The following is a 16,187-nucleotide window of genomic DNA, read 5'->3' on the forward strand; positions in this document are numbered from 1 at the left end:
CCGACCAGATATCCTAACCTAATCAAGTCCCGTTTGCCAGTACGTGGCCCATATCCCTCCAAACCCTTCCCAATCGTATATCCATCCAGAAGCTTTTTAAATGCGGCAACTGTACCAGCCTCCACCAATTCCTCTTGCAGCTCATTCCATGCATGCACCGCCCTCTGCATGAAAAAGTTGCCCCTTAGGTCCCTTTTATAACTTTCCCCTCTCACCCTAAACCTATGTCCTCTAGTACTGGACTCCCCCACTCTTAGGAAAAGACTTTGTCTATTTACCCTATTCATGCCCCTCATAATTTTGTAAACCTCAAAGGTCACCCCTCTGATGCTCCAGGAAAAGTAGCCCCAGCCTGTTCAGCCTCTGCCTGTAGCTCAAATCCTCCAATCCTGGCAACATCCTTGTGAAGCTTTTCTGAACCCTTTCAAGTTTCACAACAGCCTTCCGATGGGACGGTGACCAAATTTGCATGCAATATTCCAAATGTCCTATACAAACGCAACATGACCTTCCAATCATATACTCAGTGCTCTGATCAATAAAGGAATGCATACCAAATGCCTTCTTCACTATTCAATCTACCTGCGACAACTTTCTTGGAACTATGAACCAGCACTCCAAGGTTTCTTTGTTCAGAGATACTCCTGAGAAGCTTACCATTAAGTGTATAAGTTCTGCCCTCATTTGCCTTTCCAAAATGTAGCACCTCACATTTATCTAAGTTATATTCCATCTGCCACTTCTCGGCCCATTGGATCAAGATTCTGTTGTAATCTGAGGTAACTTTCTTCACTTCCACTACACCTCCAATTTTGGTGTCATCTGCAAACTTACCAACTATACATCCTAGTTAACATCCAAATCATTTATACAAATGACAAAAACCAGTGGATCCAGCACCGATCCTTGTGGCACTCCACTGATCACAGGCCTCCAGTCTGGAAAACAACCCTCCTCCACCACCCTCTGTCTTCTATCGTCGAGACAGTTCTGTATTCAAATGGCTAGTTCTCCCTGTATTCCATGAAATCTAACCTTGTTAATCAGTTTCCCATGGGGAACCTTGTCAAACGCCTTACTGAAGTCCATATAGATCACATCTACTGCTCTGCACTCATCAGTCCTCTTTGTTATTTCTTCAAAAAACGCAATCAAGTTCATGAGACATGATTTCCCACACACAAAGCCATGGTGACTATCCCTAATCAGTCCTTGCCTTTCCAAATACGTGTACATCCTGTCACTCAGGATTCCCTCCAACAACTTGCCCACCACCAATGTCAGGCTCACTGGTCTACAGTTCCCTGGCCTTTCCTTACCTCCTTTCTTAAATAGTGGCACTATGTTAGCCAAACTCCAGTCTTCCGGCACCTCACCTGAGAGTATCGATGATACAAGTATCTCAGTAAGAGACAGAGCATCATTTCCCTAGCTTCCCAAACAGTTCTGGGGTACACTTGATCAGGCCCTGGGGATTTATCCACTTTTACGTGTTTCAAGACATCCAGCACCACCATCTCTGTCATATGGACATTTTTCAAGATATCACCATCTACTTCTCCACATTCTTTTCTTCCACTCCCTTTTCCACAGTAAACACTGATGCAAAATACTTGTTTAGTATCTCCTGTAGCTCAACACATAGGATGCATTGATGATTTTTGAGGGGCCCTATTCTCTCCCTAGTTACCCTGTTGTCCTTTAAATATTTATAAAATCTCTGGATTCTCCTCAACTGCATTTGCCAAAGCTACCTCATGTCCCCTTTTTGTCCTCCTGATTTCCCTCTTATGTACCTACTGCACTTATATTCTTCCAAGGATTCTCTCAATCTCTCCTGTCTATACCTGACATATGCTTCCTTCTTTTTCTTAACCAAAACTTCAAATTTCTCTAGTTATCCAGCATTCTCTATTCCCACCAGCTTTTTCTTTCCCCTAACAGGAATATACTGTTATTCCTGGACTTTTGTAATCTCATTTTCCAACCGTGCCTTCACCTGCGAACAACTGCCCCAATCAGCATTTGAAATTTCTCGCTAAGGGAGTCAAAATTAGCTTTGTCCAATTTAGAACTTCAACAGTTAGATCTGGTCTACCCTTTTCCATCACTATTAGTATCAATAGCCACCTGCTTGACTAAGCCTTTAGTCAAGTGTGTGCACTAAAAAATAGTAACTGTCAGTTAGGATATTGGATTTTTTTTTTATATAGAGCCACAATCTTTAGTTGTACATAATATGCCAAGTATGATCTAATCCAGTTTGAACACACATTGAATTTACTTTCTCTATTTTTCCTCAAATTGCAATTGCGCTTTTTAACTGATTTTGACTGTAACAATTTAATTAAAATAACTATCAGTGATAATCTTCATTAAACATTTCTTAGTTATTTACAGTCACTCTCAATTACCTTGCTATCCCTTGTTTATTGCTTGTGCTCATAAAAAAATACAAGCTAAATAAAAGTGCTAATATTTTAAACATTTCCCATAAGATACCATATAATAGAGAGGTTACACTGCTCACTGCAATTTTTTTTACATTGGAGATCAACTGGTTGTCTCAAATCCAAATGGCCCAAAATTCCACTTGTTTGCTGTCACTACTTACTTCCAGTCTACTACCTATAGGTGGATTACATTCCTGAACTGCAATTTTTACACTTAAATACCTTTTAGTGGTCTTGAACCTAAATGGCCCAAAAATCCACAAGTCTTTACACTTGCTTCTGCCCACTGGTCTTCCACAGCCCCTCCTCTGCTTGAAACTCCCTCTCTCAAACACCTTCCTTCAGCAGAACCCCTAGAAAGGACTAAGAAGGCTGAAGCAAACAAGGGAGTAGGTGGCGGTTAGTGGGAGCGATCTGGCAAGTAAGAGAAAGCCAATTTTTGTCCAATTAAACTTCTCTGAAACACCATGCGACATGCTACATCTTAAATTTCAAATACATTTAAAATTTCTATTAACTCCTCTGTAAAGTTGCTGTAAAGGTTCACTCTACAGCTGTCTTCCTGATGTAAAATATAACCTCTGGCCCTTTGCCCTATCCCTTAATTCCAAATAGAATTTATTTTGTCACATCTATTGTTAATCCATTCACTGGAGTAACTCAACAATTAGTGAAAAAGCTGGAAAAACAGAAAAAGACTCAAGCCAATAAAGACAATATCAAATCCAAGTGAAAATAAGCATCAAGGTGGTCACACATTCAAATTTGCCACATGAAAATAAGTTAATATTTTAAATTCCTCTTCAAAATCCTAAAATTGCATTTTACAAGAGATTGTAATGTTTTTAATGTCATAAAGGTATGTGATATGAATTACAAAAAGGAAATAGGAAACAAAACAACTTGGGTCTGCATTATAGAGATTATGAAAGTAAAGGAAGGATGTAACCAAGAAGGAAACCAAAAATAATAGGATTATGAAAAGCTAAAAGGTTAGAACCAACATTGAGGGACTAAAATAAATGAACTGCACCAATGCTTTATGCAAACTTGCCCAAATGAATGTTAGTATTCTACATTAACAAAAATCAACTATAGACATTTATGTTGCAAATAGTCAATGCCATTTTCATTTAAGAAAATGTAACTTACAACCTTAAAAGATAAAACACTATAAATTACAGGGAGAAAAATGAATTTGAGTAAAGATCACACCTTATCATTATCATGCAGAGTTTACAAATTGCTCCACGATTTGCAAATATGAAAGAAATATACCACTTTTTCTTACCTATGCTGTGAAATTGCCATCTGTTGTTGATTTTCTCAGGAAGAAGTTGAAGTATTTTCTGTTCAAGATAAATTTTAAGTACAAATTAAAATCATGTTTCAGTATAACATGAAATTCAAAGCTTCAGATACAGTCACGAAGTTGTCTGCAGGAGGCTGTTTGGACCAGTTGTCTACATTTGCCCTGTGGAGCCGCACAGTTAATCTTCTTCTCCTGTTCTGTTCACACAGACCTGCAGGTTTATTGCCTTCAAATATCCATCCAATTTTCTTTTGAAATGCTTGCTTACACCACTCAAGTTGGCACGAGTTCCAAATCTTTACCACACACTGTTAAAAAGTTCCTTCTCACAATCCCCTTGCATCTCTTACCTAGTATCAACAATGTTTCTCTATTAAGACTGAACTTCTGCACAAAAATAGTGAAAATAGTGATAATTAAAGTGACACATTACAGGTTTGAAAATTTCAGAAGTCTCACTTGACACATTCGGAAGTACTATTCTGTCTGGTGCATATTTGATACGAACACTCCAGAACAAACCAAACATTCTTAGTTATCATTCATCAAGTATCACACTTTGATTTTGAAACTTGGTTCTTTTCAAAATTGTATGTACAATCCCACTTAAATACACGTCAAGATTTTGACTTTTAGTTTCAACTAGTAATTGCTGCACTCTTTTCAGAAATATGTCATTACTGACAGGTTGCCCTTGTAAGTTATAGAAATCCCATTGTCTGACAGTGAACCAAACTTTTTTTTTCATTATGTCAGTTAAAGAGCAATATTAAAAGGAAACTTTGTGTCTTGGCTGGTGCTTGAGAGACGAAGAATTGCAAACATTATGTCCTTGTTCAAAAGAGGTCACAGAGATTGGTCGGCAATTGCAGGACTTAGGCAATGAGTTAAAATGTTCAGAGAGCCAGTGCAGGCATTAAGGGGCAACGGTCTCCTTCGGCACCATAACAACTGTAGCTCTAAGTGTCTTCATTCAGTGCTAATGGTCCTTGTCTCTGAGTCAGTTGCTTATTGATTTAAGTTTTAATCTGGACAATCTAAGCAGGAAGAAAGACATTAAATTTATCCATGGGATCCCTGGCATAAATGTCAATGGTTAGCCTGTCAGCTTAACTTAGGTGGTAGGGATCATTTCTGGAAACAATTATTGAGGATAGAAATAAAGTCACAGAAAGTATGTGGGTTGATTCATTAGAATTCAGCATGGATTTGATAAGACAAACTCATATCCACTTAATGTCCTGGAGACTTTTTGATGAAGTAACAGAGGGTTGATGAGGCCAAGGCTGTGGACGTGCATAAAATTCCAAAAGGCACGCAATACAGTGCCACACAACAGACTTGAGAGAAAAGTTTAAGTCACGAAATACAAGGGACAGTAGCATTGTGGATACTAAACTGGTTGACTGACAGGAAACAGACATAAGTTATTGGGCATTGTTTGGGCCGAAAAGTTTGTTATGGAGTTCCCAGAGTTCAGTATTGGAAACTTCATTTTTCCTGATAGTATAAATGACTGTGCTGTTGATGTGCAGAGACATAGGCTTAGCTGGGATCACCAAAAACAGTTATGCCAAGGGAGCCCATAAATAAATTTAATTTCTTTCTTCCTGCTTACACAGTCTGGATTGGGACTTAAATCAATAAGCAACTGACTTAGAGACAGGACTCTTACCACTGATAGAAGACACATGGAGACACAGTTGTTAGGGTGCAGGAGGAGCCATTGACCTATCATGCCTGCACTGGCTCTCTGAGCATTTTAACTTATTGCCCATGCCCTGCAATGTTTGACAATTTTAAAGTTAACAGATGACAAAAAAAAGTGAGAATCTTAAGCAGAACTGGCTATCGTGTAAAATTTCAAAAAGGACATCTACATGGGTGGAGTGGGCAGACAAGTGGCAGATAAAGTTTAATGTAGAAAAGTGAGAGATGCACTTTGATATAAAAAACATGAAGAGATAGTATAAAATTAAGGGTATGATTCTAAAGGGTGTGCACGAGCAGAGAAATTCTGGTGTATATGTACACAGGTCTTTAAATGGCAGCAGGGCAGATAGTGATCGCTGTTAAGAAAGGATTAAGTACAGAGTGCAAGAGCAGGGAGCTGAATGACAAACTTAAATAGTTTATTGGTTAGACCATTACTGAAGTAATATGTGCAGGTCTGGATTCCACATAATAGGATGTGAATGTACTGGAGAAAGTGCAGAAGAGGTTTCCGTGAATAGTTCCAGCAACGAGACCCTTCAGATACAATACAGAATTGGGATTATTTTTCTCGGCAAGAAGGCTAAGAGGAGATTTAATAAAAGTTTTCAAGATCTTGAGCCTGGATGAAGTAAACAGGCAGAAAATTCCCTTTTGTAAATAGAACAAAGTAAGAGGGCAGAATGAACTTTTTCACAGTGAGCCTGGAATACACTTCCTAAATAAAAATAGTGGAGACAGGTTCAATTAAGGCATTCAAGAGGGCATTGTTGCTAATTTTAGAATATCATCCAATGTGCAGGGTTACAGGGCAAATGGGCAGGACATGTGCATTAAGTTAAAATGCTTAAGAGCCAGTGCAGACATGATGGGCCAATGGCTTTCTGTAACAACTGTGACTCTGAGCTCCAACTCAGTTGGTTATTGATTCAAGTTCATTTCCAGACAGTTGAAGCAGGAAGAAAGAAATCAAATTTACCTAGGTAATCCCTCAGTAATGGTGATCCCAGCTAAACTAGGTAGGTTCATCCAGCAACCAATTAAAAGCTGTCTGGATTTTAATTGGCTTGAGGCAGAATTCTGCTTCTACTGGAGAGGAGTCCCTAGCCAATCAAATGGTCAGCAGGTGTCATCCCAGCAGCACAACTGGCAGAAGTGTTCATTGCTAAAACTGAAGCAATCCCAATAATGAGCAATGTTGGAGCTGGACTTACAGGTTAGTCCAATCTGCAGGGTTAAATACGTAAGAGGGGAGAGCTCCAATGGGCACAGGTGCCCAACCTGAAAAAAAACACATCCACGCTTCCATTCTTGCTGTTAACCCACCACCAGCTGGCTAAAAATTTCAGCTCTCATTCCCAAAAACCGACTTGACATTTTTCTAGCAAGCCACTAACACCTAATGGGAGCTATTTGTCGCTTTGCTAATTCTTCAACTGAAAAATGGAGAGTTTGGCCAAGCCTGAATCTCTATAAAAGATCTAACTTAGTTACAGAAACAAGCTAGAACATAACTTGCAAGGTGAAAAGCTGTGAAAGAACAGCGTAGAGGGCATTTTTTTGAAGTTGCAACTGAGCTTTTAGTCGTAAGTAGTGCATTCATAAACATCAAGTGGATAAAAATTCCTCTTGCAATGAAACAAATCTCGCCCAGAAATATTTAGTATATCATTAAACTAAAAAAATCAACACTTAATACAAAACAACTTCAAAACTACACCAATACGCTTCTGAATTAGGGGTGTTAATAGTTGAAACATTTGCACAAACCCGGTGTTGAACAGCTTTAAATGCCCTCTTATACAATGACCTTGGTTTTGAGATATAACATTTCTATCTGAATTCCGCTATTCAAATGAGCACAAAGTTTTAAAATAATGTCCACAACTTCATGTTAGAGGCCTACAGACAACACCACAATATTAAAATCAGCAGCAGAAACATTACAAAATCAACTGTACATTAGGAGGGGGGAGGGGTGCAGAAAACAATGAGGGAGGTGCGGTAAAGGGGGTGCAAGGGGAGAACGGGAGATGGGGAGGAGAGAAGGAGGGAGCGAGAGAGGGGAAGCAGAGATAGATACACATACCGTGGACATCCCGAGGTGAGAGAAACAGAAGAAGAGGAAAAGGACTGAGAACAAGAGAGGGGGTGTGGGGGAAGAGAGGGAGGGATGGAGCAAAAGAGAAAAAGATAGCATTCTTGTCAAATACAAGTTGGGCTACAAAAATAAACTGCAGAGAAAATCCAAAATTATAAAACCTTCTGTTACAGCTTTATGGGCTAGCACACTGGAAACCAAGCCCTTCTATCCCCAGTACTTAAAAATGTTCAATATTAATAAAAAATGTAGAACTCCCCAACTTTTACACCCAGGTCAACAGAAAGCATGGATGAGGTTCATTTACTTAATGAGAATTACTATTTATTCCAAGTAAAACAGATTTCAGAGGTAACTACTGGAGAGAACTAATTATTAGATTAGATTAAATTACTTACAGTGTAGAAACAGACCCTTTGGCCCAACAAGTCCACACCGACCCGCTGAAGCGCAACCCACCCATACCCCTACATTACCTCTTACTACGGGCAATTGAGCATGGCCAATTCACCTAACCCGCACATCTTTGGACCGTGGGAGGAAACCGGAGCACCCGGAGGAAACCCACACAGACATGGGGAGAACGTGCAAACTCCACACAGTCAGTCGCCCAAGGCGGGGATTGAACCCGGGTTTCTGGCGCTGTGAGGCAACAGTGCTAACCACTGTGCCACCGTGCTAATCCACTCAAAATCCTTTTTACACATACATACATTACAACAAATGGACGTTATGTATGGAGAGAAAGACTGGTAAGGCAGTTCAGTGACCCCTAGCCAAAGGATTTAGTGAGATGATCCTTTTGCTGATCAGAATACTGCTTCTTGATTTTCCTTTTTCAGGTCCATTCATTTTTTGGAGGAAGCACAGGGTGACTAGTTCTCACTTACAAAGATGTATGACATAATTAAAAGCCACAGCCTCCAGAAACTGATTGTGAGAAATCGGATGCCTGCTGCCAACCAAATCTTCATTCTTACAGAGTCTCCTGGCTCCACCTCATCTCTAACTGGGGTTGCTCCACTGCTTGAACCTTTAGCTATGTAAACAACACTTACAGAGTGCAGGTTCATAGTTCCCTGGAAGTGAAGTCCCAGGTAGATAGAATAGTGAAGTCAGCGTTTGGCATGCTTGCCTTTATTGTACAATGCATTGGGTTTGGAGATAGAAGTTGTGGCTGTACAGGACATTGGTTAGGCCATTTCTGCATTCAATTTTCATCTCCCTGCTATGGGAAGGATGTTGTGAAACTTGAAAGGGTTGAGAAAAAGTTTATTAAGAATGTTGCCAGGGTTAGAGGGTTTGAGCGATGGGGAGACACTGAACATGCTGGGGCTATTTTCCCTGGAGCATCAAGGTTTATAAAACCACGAGGGGCATGGATTTGGTAAATAAACAAAGTCTTTTCTCCAGGGCATAGGTTGAAGGTGAGAGGAGAAAGATTTAAAATGGATCTAAGGAGCAACTTTTTCACACAGAGAGTGGTGCACATATGGAATAAGCTGCCAGAGGAAGAGGAGGAGGTTGGGTGGATATCTGAATAGGAAGGGTTTAAGAGGGTTATGGGCCAAATGCTGACAAATGGGACTAGATTTATTTAGAATATCCGGTCAACATGGATAAGTTGAACCAAAGGATCTGTTTCCATGTGTACAGCTCAATGAATCTATAATTTGCTTTAGAAAAAGCGCAGCAATCCTTCAATAAATCTTGGCTTTAAATCTAGTTCTCACCTCATTTCACTCCACAACCAAAAATACAGAGTAATGAAACATTACAGTCTTTATTCTTTTTACTAAGTCACCTGAGCTACTGTGTTTGTAACATTTTCAGGGACCAGCTCAAAACTACACAGCTAGGGCTTCCAGACACAGAATTCTACTGCTGGCATCAACTTCACAAACTAGAATTTAACTGAGTTAAACAAGAATCACTGGAATTAAACTTTCATTCCCAAACTTGTCCATATGGAAATTCACACATTAGTAATTTCAAAACACAAGAATTGATAATTATTTAAATTTATTGTGCAGAAATAAACTGCACTGGTGAAACTTTTATTTTAATCTCCAAGTAACAGGATTCTATTATCACTTTAGAACAATCATAAAGGTGGCGAGCAAAACGCCTTTGTCATTGATAACTGGTCACTAGTCCATGGACTAATTCACAACTGATTCCTATCACAGCATCATTTGTACACACCCTCAGCTCCAGTTTGTCTGCAACCTCACTTCAAATACTCTGCATAATCAAACAGCAACATAAACAATACTTGCCATAACTACCAATTGATTCATTTTTCCAAAACATACAGCAATCCTCATAAGTTACTGGTTTCAATAAGTTCTCTCCTTTCAGTCCACAATTTTTTTAAAAAAAGCACAATTTAAACGTCATGATTGTTTCCAAATTATAAACTTTGTTTTCCATTAACTTTGGTTCTTCTTGAAAATTGTCCTGATCAGTGAAAAATGACAAGCTTCAACAATATGTCTTTTTCAGAAATACTTAACACAGTGATTTCAAATCATCAGCTGGTGAAATGGGTCGCCATATTGCAAAAAATGGAGGTAATTTTTGTCAGAAGAATCAATACATAATAACTTGTGCAATTTTAAAGGGGTGGGTTGCAATCTAAGAGAGAGAATCCTAAAGATGCTTGTGCACGAATCTTTGAAGTGGTGGGACAGGTTAAGAAAACAAAAAACAGCTTATTGAATATTGGGCTTTATAAATAGGACCACAGACTACAAAAACTGGGAAATTATGTCAAATTTATATTAAGCACAAGTTCAAAGGTTCAAACCCAGCAAAAGTTTTGCGCCCAATTCGAAGCACAACATCTAAAAAGAATATGAAGGCTTGAAAGTGACAGAAGAATTTTCTACACTGGTTCCAAGGATGAAAGGTCGCCTTCTCTGCTCAAAGGCCACAGTAAACAGATAAATAGTTTCTGAAAGGTCAAAAGTTAAAAAGAAAGGATTAAGGTTTAAAAGTAATCAGGTAAACAAGGGAAATAAAAATATCCTATGCACACACACACATCTGTATTTGGTATGCACAGCCTAACAGGTGGTGGATGCAGATTCATCTATGCCTTTCGAAACAGAATGGGATAATTTCATGAAGGAGAACAGGTTATAAAGATATGAAGAGGGGGATCCAAGATGGCGGCGACCCAGCAAGTCTGAGTCTATAGTGCTCTTCCCAAGACTTGGGTAAAGTGGGTCACCCACCCCCACCACACTCACCAAATCATTCATAATAGCTGTTAAATTTAAATAGTTGCTTAGTATTATATTTAAATAGTCTAATATTTAGTGAAAAATGACCAAAGGGAAGGGAGCCGGCAGCTCTCAACAAGCAGGATCCTCTCCCTCTTCAGCTGCAGCAGAGGCGTCCACAGCCGCCCCGGGGGACTTACCGACGGTAACAAGCCTTGTAGAGATGATTACCAAGCTGGACACGAAGATCGATGCCTTCATCAAGGAGTCCCAACATCGCTGGGAATCACTCTCGGCCGAGCTGCAGAAGCACGACCGAGACATCCAGGAACTGGAGCGCTGAGTCGGAGGGGCGGAGTTAAAGGCCGCGACCTCGGAGACTGCAGCTCAATCGGCCGCCGATCAGGTCCGGACTCTCGAGCAGCGAGTCCGGACCTTAGAAAATCATATTGACGACCTCGATAATCGAGGTCGTCGAAAAAATATTCGGTTGCTGGGCAGTCCCGAATGGGGAGAGGAAGGCCAGCTTACAGCATTCCTGGAGCAGTGGCTGCCACAGCTTTAAAATCTGCATGCTGGATCAGGCCAGGTATGGGTGGAATGGGCCTACCGGGTCGCAATACGTGGGCCCGGCTCGAACCAGCGCCCACGCCCGGTGTTGTTCCAGCTGCAGAGCTATAGGGAGAGGCAGATGCTCCTAGAAGCCTCAAGAAATCTCGGAAAAGACCCCCAAGCCATGATCTATAAAGGATCCAAGATCATGCTATTTCAGGATTTTTCCCCAGCTCTGGTCCGAAAGAGGAAGGCATTCGATGAGGTGAAGAAGCGTTTAAGGGACTTAAATACTCAGTACTCCTTACGCTATCCAGCGACGCTACGTTTTAACCACGAAGGATCCATATATAACTTCAGTTCACCAGAGAAGGTTAAGGAATTCTTGGACTCTCTTAAATAAACTGTAAGAGATTGTGGATGTTGGTTTGCCTTTCCCCCCACTTTGGTCTATATTCCCCCCCTTTTTTTCTTCTCTCCTTTTTTTTAACCTCAGTGTTTAATATTATCATGGGGGGCGGGGAGAGGGATTTGATTTTCTCCCCCCCACCCGCTTGGTTTGTTTTCTTTTATTACTTTATGTATGTATGTGGGTATGGATGTATGTATATATATATATATATATGTTGGGGCGATTGGTTAATGTTGGTGGGGGGAGGTGGTTACATTATTTTATTTTACCTCTGTCTTTAGGAGCGGGGTTGTTTTTCCCCTATTATTTTGTATTATTATATCTAATTATTACTTGTTGAGATTGTAATTTTATAGTTATATATTTATATACAGTATTAACATTCTCAAATATATCCAGGTGTTGGTGTGGGCAGGGGTAGGGTGCTCACTGTAAACTCTAGCTTTGTATTATATTTGAATTCTCCTCATTTTATTGAGGAGCACCTGGGTCAAGGGTGGGGCATTGGTTGAGAGAGGATAAGATGGACTTTTGGAGAGGAAGTAACGCTCCCTGGGAACAAGGGGGAAAATCTCCATTTAGGTACTTTTTATATTTTTTTTATTTAGAAATAGTTTTTTATTATATTGTTGTGAGTGTAATAGAGAGCCTTTATTTTTGTAAATTTTATATGCTCCATGCTCGGGATGTTCCAGATAGGGTTTCCCCTCCCAAGGGGTCTCGGATCTGCCCAGATGATTATGGTTGATCAGTCGGTTAAGTGGTGCACCTGGAATGTCAAGGGGAGTAATTCGCCAGTCAAAAGGAAGAAAATATTATCAAATCTTAAGAAAGAAAGAGTTGATATAGCTCTCCTACAAGAGACACACCTGTCGGATAAAGAACATTTAAAATTACGGCAGGACGGATTTGATCAGGCCTTTTTCTCTTCTTTTAGCTTAAAAAGTAGGGGAGTTGTTATTCTTGTTCGGAAGAATTTCCCTTTCAAAATTCTAAATCAGATAAAAGATGAATTTGGATGATATATTTTGATTAAAGCCCTCGTAAATGAAGAGGAATATGGGATTCTAAATTTGTACTGCCCCCCCGGCACACCCCTCTAAATTTATCACGGAAGCTTTTTCAAAATTGATGGCCTTTGGTGCCCGTCATACAATTATAGGGGGAGACTTTAATTGTATTATGGATCCGGAAATAGATAGGATTCCCAAGAGTGCTGCCGGAGTATCTCCCAGATCTAGACAATTGGCGGATCTGAATAAAGAATTAGGATTGGTAGATGTATGGAGATGTCTTCATCCACAGGGTAGAGATTTTTCTTTCTACTCTAATCCACATAAATGTCATACAAGAATTGATATGTTTTGTGCCCCATCGATTTTTTAAAATTCTATATTATCCTGTAAAATAGGTACTATAGCGATTTCCGACCACGCCGCTGTATATTTGGAAACTAAGGCAAGGAACAATGGGACATCCGCTTGGCATTGGCGTATGGACCCCTTCCTGATAAAAGATAGTAAATTTGTAAAGTACTTCTCCCAAGAATTTAAAACTTTTTTAGAAATTAATTCAGGTACGGCTAGCAACCCATCAATGATGTGGGAGACCATCAAAGCTTATGCACGAGGTTTGATCATCTCCTACTCAGCAACCCAGAAGAAACTGAAGGGAGAGCAACAGCGTCTGCTCGAAGCTCGCTTAAAAGCAGCTGAAACAGCATACGCTGATAGACCTTCTATTATAAAATTGCAAAGGATTACGGCTCTTAGGACAGCTCTAAACACTACGCTTACTCAAACGGTTAAGAGGGAAATATTATTTGCAAAACAAAGGTTATATGAATATGGCGACAAACCAGGTAGATACATAGCATTTCTTGCAAAGAAAAAGAAGGCCCCTCAGACTATTATGACTATCAAGGAAAGTACAGGTACCTTGACTCATGATCATAAAAAGATTAATGCGATCTTTAGAGAATTTTATTCTGAGTTATATAAATCGCAGGATTGTGAAGATAGGACTAGGAGGATGCAGTCATTTTTTAAAAATTTGACCTTTCCGGGCTCGACTCCGGAACAGGTATCGGCCTTAAATGATCCTCTAACAGTCCAAGAAATACTTGTTGCAATTAGGCAACTCCAGAGCAGAAAGGCACCGGGTCCAGATGGTTTTCAAGCGGAATTCTATAAAGAATTTACAGAAATATTGGCTGATCCACTTATGGACATGTATAACTTTGCATATAGTCAGGTCTGTCTCCCGCCTTCGCTGAAAGAGGCAAATATCTCTCTTATCCTCAAAAAAGGAAAAGATCCAGAAGACTGTACATCTTATAGACCAATATCCTTGCTAAATGTAGATTTTAAAATCCTCTCTAAAATGTTAGCACTGAGACTAGAAAGGATACTGCCATATATTATAAAGGAGGATCAGACGGGATTTATTAAAGGCCGTAGATCATCCAATAATATTAGAAGGGTCTTGAATATGATCCAAGCCTGCCATCAGGGAAAGATACCAGGAGTAGTAATTTCATTAGACGCGGAAAAGGCATTCAATAGGGTTGAATGGTCATATTTGTTTTACACATTGGAAAGGTTTGGCGTTGGACAGGTGTTTACCAAATGGGTCTCAACATTGTATAGTGATCCCAAAGCAGTTGTTATTACCAATGGATTAAGATCGGATAGCTTCAGTGTGGGTAGGGGCTGCCGTCAAGGATGTCCTCTCTCGCCATTGTTATTTACGCTAATAATTGAACCACTAGCAGAAGCTATACGGACTGATCCTAATATAACGGCCCCGAGGATTGGTACAGGTAAACACAAAATTACCCTTTATGCAGATGATGTTCTTTTATTCCTCAATAATCCTCTGATGTCAGTACCTCGTCTAATTCAAGTTATTAATACATTTAGTGCATTCTCAGGCTATAAAATTAATTTTTCAAAATCGGAGGCTATGCCAATGGGTGGCCTGGTTATGACACCCCACTTAGTGGACGGATCCCTCTTTCCCTTTCGTTGGTCCCTGGAGGGCTTCTTATATTTAGGTATTTTTATTACTCCAGTATTTGGTCAGTTGTATAGGGCTAATTTTGTGCAATTACTGGAAAGGATAAGGCAGGACCTCCAGCGATGGGGAGACCTTCCAATTTCCTGGTTGGGTAGAATAGCACTAATTAAAATGAATGTTCTGCCCCGTCTCTTATATCCTATTAGAATGCTCCCGGTGATGCTGCCAAGGATAGCCCTACGTAAATTATATGGCTGGCTGGGTTCCTTTATTTGGAATCATAGACGGCCCCTTATTAAGCTGAAGAAGCTACAGCTTCCACAGGCAAGGGGAGGACTGGATTTCCCAGACTTTAAAAAATATCAGTTAAGTTCCCTATTAAGTTACATAGCTGATTGATTGTGGATCAGACAAGACCCAATCTGGCTGGACATCGAGGCCTCCCAAGTAAAATACCCACTTACTAACCTCTTATTTTCAGACAAGAGGAAAATCATTACAGATCACTGTAAAAATCCCATAATACTAAACACAATTAAGGCCTGGAATATAATGCGGCAAAATGAGGGTAATTTACATAAAACATCCCCCCATGCACCGATAGTAGGGGCATGGGGATTCCAACCGGGGTTTAAAGATGCCACTTTTAAACTCTGGAGATCCAGGGGTATCTCATGTTTAGGGGACCTATTTAAAGATGGGGTCCTGATGTCCTTTGAACAGCTGCGTCAGAAATTCGGGTTACCCAATGGAGACCTCTTTCGATACTTCCAAATTCGAGATAATATACAGAAGAAGACTACGTCTTTATACATCAGATAGAGAATGTAATGTCCTACGACCAGTAGGGGTATCCTCCGTTAGTACTATTTACCATTTACTACATGAAGTGTCGGGAGATATGGACAATCTGCTTAAAACATGGGATCAGGATTTGGGACTAGAAATCTCTATAGAAACGTGGAATGATATTTGGGAAAATGCTAGAAGAATTACTATCTGTAACAGAACCCAGGCTATCCAGCTGAAGATACTTCATAAGGCCCATATAGCACCGGCTCGATTGGCAAAATTTAAGGCAGGAGCATCTCCAATGTGCCCCAAATGCAAAATAGAGGTGGGCACTCTGGTACATTGCCTATGGACTTGTCATAAGATCCGTAGATATTGGACTAAAGTAGCAAGTACCCTGACAGATATTTTAGGAACGGAAATTAGAGTGGACCCTGTATCTCTCCTTTTGGGCTTTTCGAACTTTTCCTCCCTGGATACACACAGGAAGAGACTATTTTCTATTCTCTCTTTCTGTGCAAGGAAAAATATTTTGATGAACTGGGTGGCTGAGGGCCCCCCTGGACTTTCAAATTGGCACAGATTAATTATGGAATATATTCCCCTT

General features: G+C 40.1%; 1 protein-coding gene across 4 annotated transcripts in view; it reads right to left on the reverse strand.

Moving 5' to 3' along the window:
• ralgapa2 (Ral GTPase activating protein catalytic subunit alpha 2) overlaps nt 1-16,187 on the reverse strand; it is a 564,036-nt gene that overhangs the window by 451,148 nt on the left and 96,701 nt on the right. For all 4 annotated transcript variants that reach the window (XM_060831798.1, XM_060831795.1, XM_060831796.1 and 1 more), the window contains exon 4: nt 3,745-3,802. In XM_060831798.1, coding sequence (XP_060687781.1) covers nt 3,745-3,802 — 58 coding nt within the window. The remainder of the gene's footprint in view (nt 1-3,744; nt 3,803-16,187) is intronic.

Source organism: Hemiscyllium ocellatum, chromosome 10 (assembly GCF_020745735.1).
Source record: "Hemiscyllium ocellatum isolate sHemOce1 chromosome 10, sHemOce1.pat.X.cur, whole genome shotgun sequence".
NCBI lineage: Eukaryota > Metazoa > Chordata > Chondrichthyes > Orectolobiformes > Hemiscylliidae > Hemiscyllium > Hemiscyllium ocellatum.